The 3,828-nt window shown below is 51.3% G+C and overlaps 1 protein-coding gene across 1 annotated transcript; it reads left to right on the top strand.

Moving 5' to 3' along the window:
- Positions 1-2,941, top strand: LOC112457236 (proline-rich protein 2-like; the record flags this gene model as incomplete). Its single annotated transcript, XM_025020162.1, has 2 exons — positions 1-1,691; positions 2,287-2,941. Coding segments are annotated over exons 1-2 (680 nt in total), but the record flags the coding sequence as incomplete, so codon positions are not given.
- Positions 2,942-3,828: the final 887 nt, after the last annotated feature.

Below are 3,828 nucleotides of genomic sequence, written 5' to 3'. Positions count from 1 at the left end.
CTGCTCCTCGGGGGAGGTGCGTGCGTGCGTGCGTGCGTGCGTGCGTGCGTCATGAGAACGCGGCGCGGGTGTGTGCGCGACGAGGCTCCGATCTTCCGGGCCCCTGACTTTACGCCACGGCCGTCGCCCGCGCGCGGCGAGCGGGGAAAAATAGCGGAGAAATGGCAACCCCCTTCGGTGTCCGCGCGTGGAATAGCAATTATCGTCTGCGGCCGAGGAAGAGGTCCAGTTGACACTCGGGCGTGAGTGGTCGACACCGAGAAAAGCGGACGGGAGTGACGGAGACGCCGCGAACGACGCGGGGGAAGGGAGGCGAAGGAGAGAGGAGGAGTGAGGAAGAGGGAGAAGGAGGGAGAAGGAGGGCGGAACACGTGGTCCGCGAGGGAGCAGTCTGCAGGGGGCGAGGTGCGTGCGTGGCTTGGTTACGCTCCTGGCGGCGCACGTGCGTACGTGCATATCTCTGTGGCACGTGTGAGTGACAGAAGTCGGTGAGCGTTCGCAAGGTGAAGAGGTAATCGAAACGACGGCGTAGTGACGCGTATAGCGACCGCGAATTTTATCGCTTATCGCGACTGTGACGCGACTGATGTGTTCGCGATTCTACGGAGTGTGCACACCCTTTTGCTCCAAGATTATTGGTGACGTGCCATGATGTTTCGTGAGAATCTTTCGACAAGAACGTCGAAATTTTGAATTCGCGAACGAGCGAATCCGCGAGAATACCCGTTCCTTCTACGAGGTGAAGTTAACCGTCGGACAGCTCGCGCGAGAGTGTCGCCCTCGCGCTTCGCGCCGTCGCGCCAAGTCGGGCTACGTCCCTGACCCGCGAAGTTCGTCTGTCGACTCCGGTGGTGTTGATTCGCGCTCCGTCCGACTCGCTCTCCTCGTCTCCCTCGCTCGTCCAATCCCCCCCGCGCTCCCTCTCTTTCTCTCTCTCTCACGCTCTCTCGCTCGCTCGCTTTCTCTCCGTCGGACGGGTGGGAGAGTGCTGCGCGCGCGCGCGCGGGCGGGCGCACTCGCGAGGTCGCTTGTGTTTGGAACGTCGTGAACTTTTCTGCAATATGACGACGCGGGGGATGAATGGTTACTAGCGTCATGTCGCAGCAGTGCACGCGCCTGGGAGCGGGTGGGCGACCGGTGTACGTACGAACGCCGGCCGAGGCGTCCTGAGTCGGCGACACGCACGGCCAGGCGGAGCGACGACCGTAGGAAAGATGCCGGCGACGCGACCGCCGCACGACGACGACGACGGGCTCCTGTTGTTGTTGCCGCCGCTGTTTCACCGAGAGGACGAGCTCGCGATCGCGCGCGGTGCGCCGCGACGTACGACCGACGACGCGGCCGCGGACTTCTGAACGAGGCGCGGCGACTGAGTGTGTGTGCCTTCCGCCGCGAAGCCGGCCGGGAACGTCCGGTGCGCGTTTCGTCTACTGGTGCGTGTTACTGGTTTAGGTTAGGTGTGCCGGCACCATAACCTTAAAGCGCGAGTCTCCGGCACGGAGAGTCCGGAGCCCCTGAGCCCCCGCGTCCACCGTCCTGGATTATTATCATTCGCGAGAGAACGATCGGGTACGAGCTCGCGCGCACCTCGTCCAAGTTTCGTGTCCGGACTTCTACGCGGTGGGTGATATCGGTGAGGTGGAATGAGCTGGGTGACCACGGGACAATGAAGGCCAATGGGACAAACAATGGTGATTTTCTTTTACATATGTTTACGTCTGAGTGTGAATTTATACATTTTTCGACTCGGTCGTTACTCCACGTGAAAAGAATGCACTAAACTTTGTGGTAATGCTTGTGGGTTAGAGTGTTGTTTACATAGGATAAATCCTTCGATACTCCTACAACTGTCAAAAACATGAAACACAAGACTCTTTATTATTTTTGCGAGATTCATTTATATGATAGCTCATATGGACTGCTTCTGGTCACTTTTTCTGTCATGAATATGATGCGAATAGGATAGTCTTGAGTATCGATGGATCATCTGATATAAACATGATAATTTAGTTCGTTCTTTTATGCTTACATCAATCAGTAATTAAATCAGTTTATTTATGAATGCTATTGCTAGCATGTATTACTGGTCTACAGGTTAGCTATGAATATTATTGGAGAATGTTATTTGTATGACGTGTATCTCTCTATATTTTATTTTTTCAATGATTTCTTATTATACCTGTATCAAGTTATTACAGTTACATCATGGAATTAATGTAAAGAATATAATATTCAGCGTACATGCTGTGTCAACAATTTATAACTACATTACTCATCTCTTTACAGGCTGTAGCCGCCTGAATACGCCATTGGCAGCCACTACCACGCTGGAGGATCCAGGTACACCAGCCTCCTGGAAGGGCCCGCCGCCCGGTTCGGAGGCATCGCCCTTTACGCCCAATTCCGTCGGCCAGGGTGGTGGTCCTGGCTCGGGTCCGTACAACAGCACGGGCGGTCCACCTAGTAATGCGGGCTTCCAAGGGCCGAGTCCATTTCCTGGCAGCGCCGGTAGTCCAGCCGGGGCACCGCCGTATCAGGGCCCACCGCCCGGCTCGGCGACGCCGCAATACACCGCCTCCCCCGCGCCGAGTGGTTCCTCGACGCCCGGTCCTGGACCGCCGCCTAATTCCACCGGTTTTCCGCCACCCCCGAATAATTCCGGTCCACCGTACAATGGGCCCGGGCCCAGTCCGTTCGGGTCACCCTCCGGTGCGCCACCGCAGTTCGTCGGCCGACCCGGCTCCTCGGGACCACCGTTCGTACCACCTGGTGCCGGTAATCCGCATTTTCCGTCGCACGGACAGCCATTCGGCGGACCACAGTACGGTATCCCACCTGGAAGCCCGTTCGGACCAGGAGGACATCCTATGGCTGGACCTATGGGACCTGGACACCCGGCGATGATGGGACCCGGCGGTCCTGTCGATAGGCTGGACCAAGGGTGAGTTTTGATTCTGATTTATTGTGTATTTTGAACCTGCAAAGCGAGTGATTGTTCTACATCAATATCTAAGTAATTAAAATAATTATCACTACACTGAGAAAAAAATTTTCTATATTTTAGTCAATATTAGTTTGTATACAACTGTGACTTCATTTATTAAAATGAAGTCACAGTTGCATGCAAACTAATATTTACTAAAATGCAGAAATTTTTTTTTCTCAGTGTATTAAAGATACAGGGATTTTTTTGGTACATTTATACAAAGAGACGTGCTTTTTCTATTCCTATGCTGATAGCCTATGCTGATAGACATTGAGATAGAGCTTTGCTCGCTTTGTTTTGAATGTATAATTTATGTTCGGATCACCGATGTGTTCGACACTACGCTCGCGGATGGAAGCGAACGGTTAAACTTTACTATGAACAATAACACACTCAAATATTATTCCTGCGTCGATTGTGCAAATCGCGATAAACTCCGTTATGGATATTAGCGGGCGTTAAAACGTATTACTTTGCATTAAGTTGCATTTTATAATTATATAGAAAACTTTGGAAAAATTTTATGCACTGAGAAATGGAGCGCTATTTGTAGAGAAAGTTGCATGCAGCAGCGGTTACGCTAATGATTATTAATCGTAGTGAAAGTTGCTATTATTCTGATTTGCAGTAATTTTAGGTTAGAGAATGTAGAATATTTAGGAAATATGGACGTAAAATTTTACGATCTGCATTTTAACGTAGCGAATCAGCGGAAACGCATATCTTTTTGTGTATTCGCGATATATATTTACTGGAGAAAATCTATTTCATATTCATTTCTCCCTTATATCTGGATTATTTATATATAGATTATATAAATAATTTACAATCAAATTATATAT

This window comes from Temnothorax curvispinosus, unplaced genomic scaffold (assembly GCF_003070985.1).
Source record: "Temnothorax curvispinosus isolate PA1 unplaced genomic scaffold, ASM307098v1 QBEX01007652.1, whole genome shotgun sequence".
NCBI classification, from domain to species: Eukaryota; Metazoa; Arthropoda; class Insecta; order Hymenoptera; family Formicidae; genus Temnothorax; species Temnothorax curvispinosus.
Note: the sequence above shows the minus strand (reverse complement) of the source record. Positions and strands in the feature narration are given on the sequence as shown.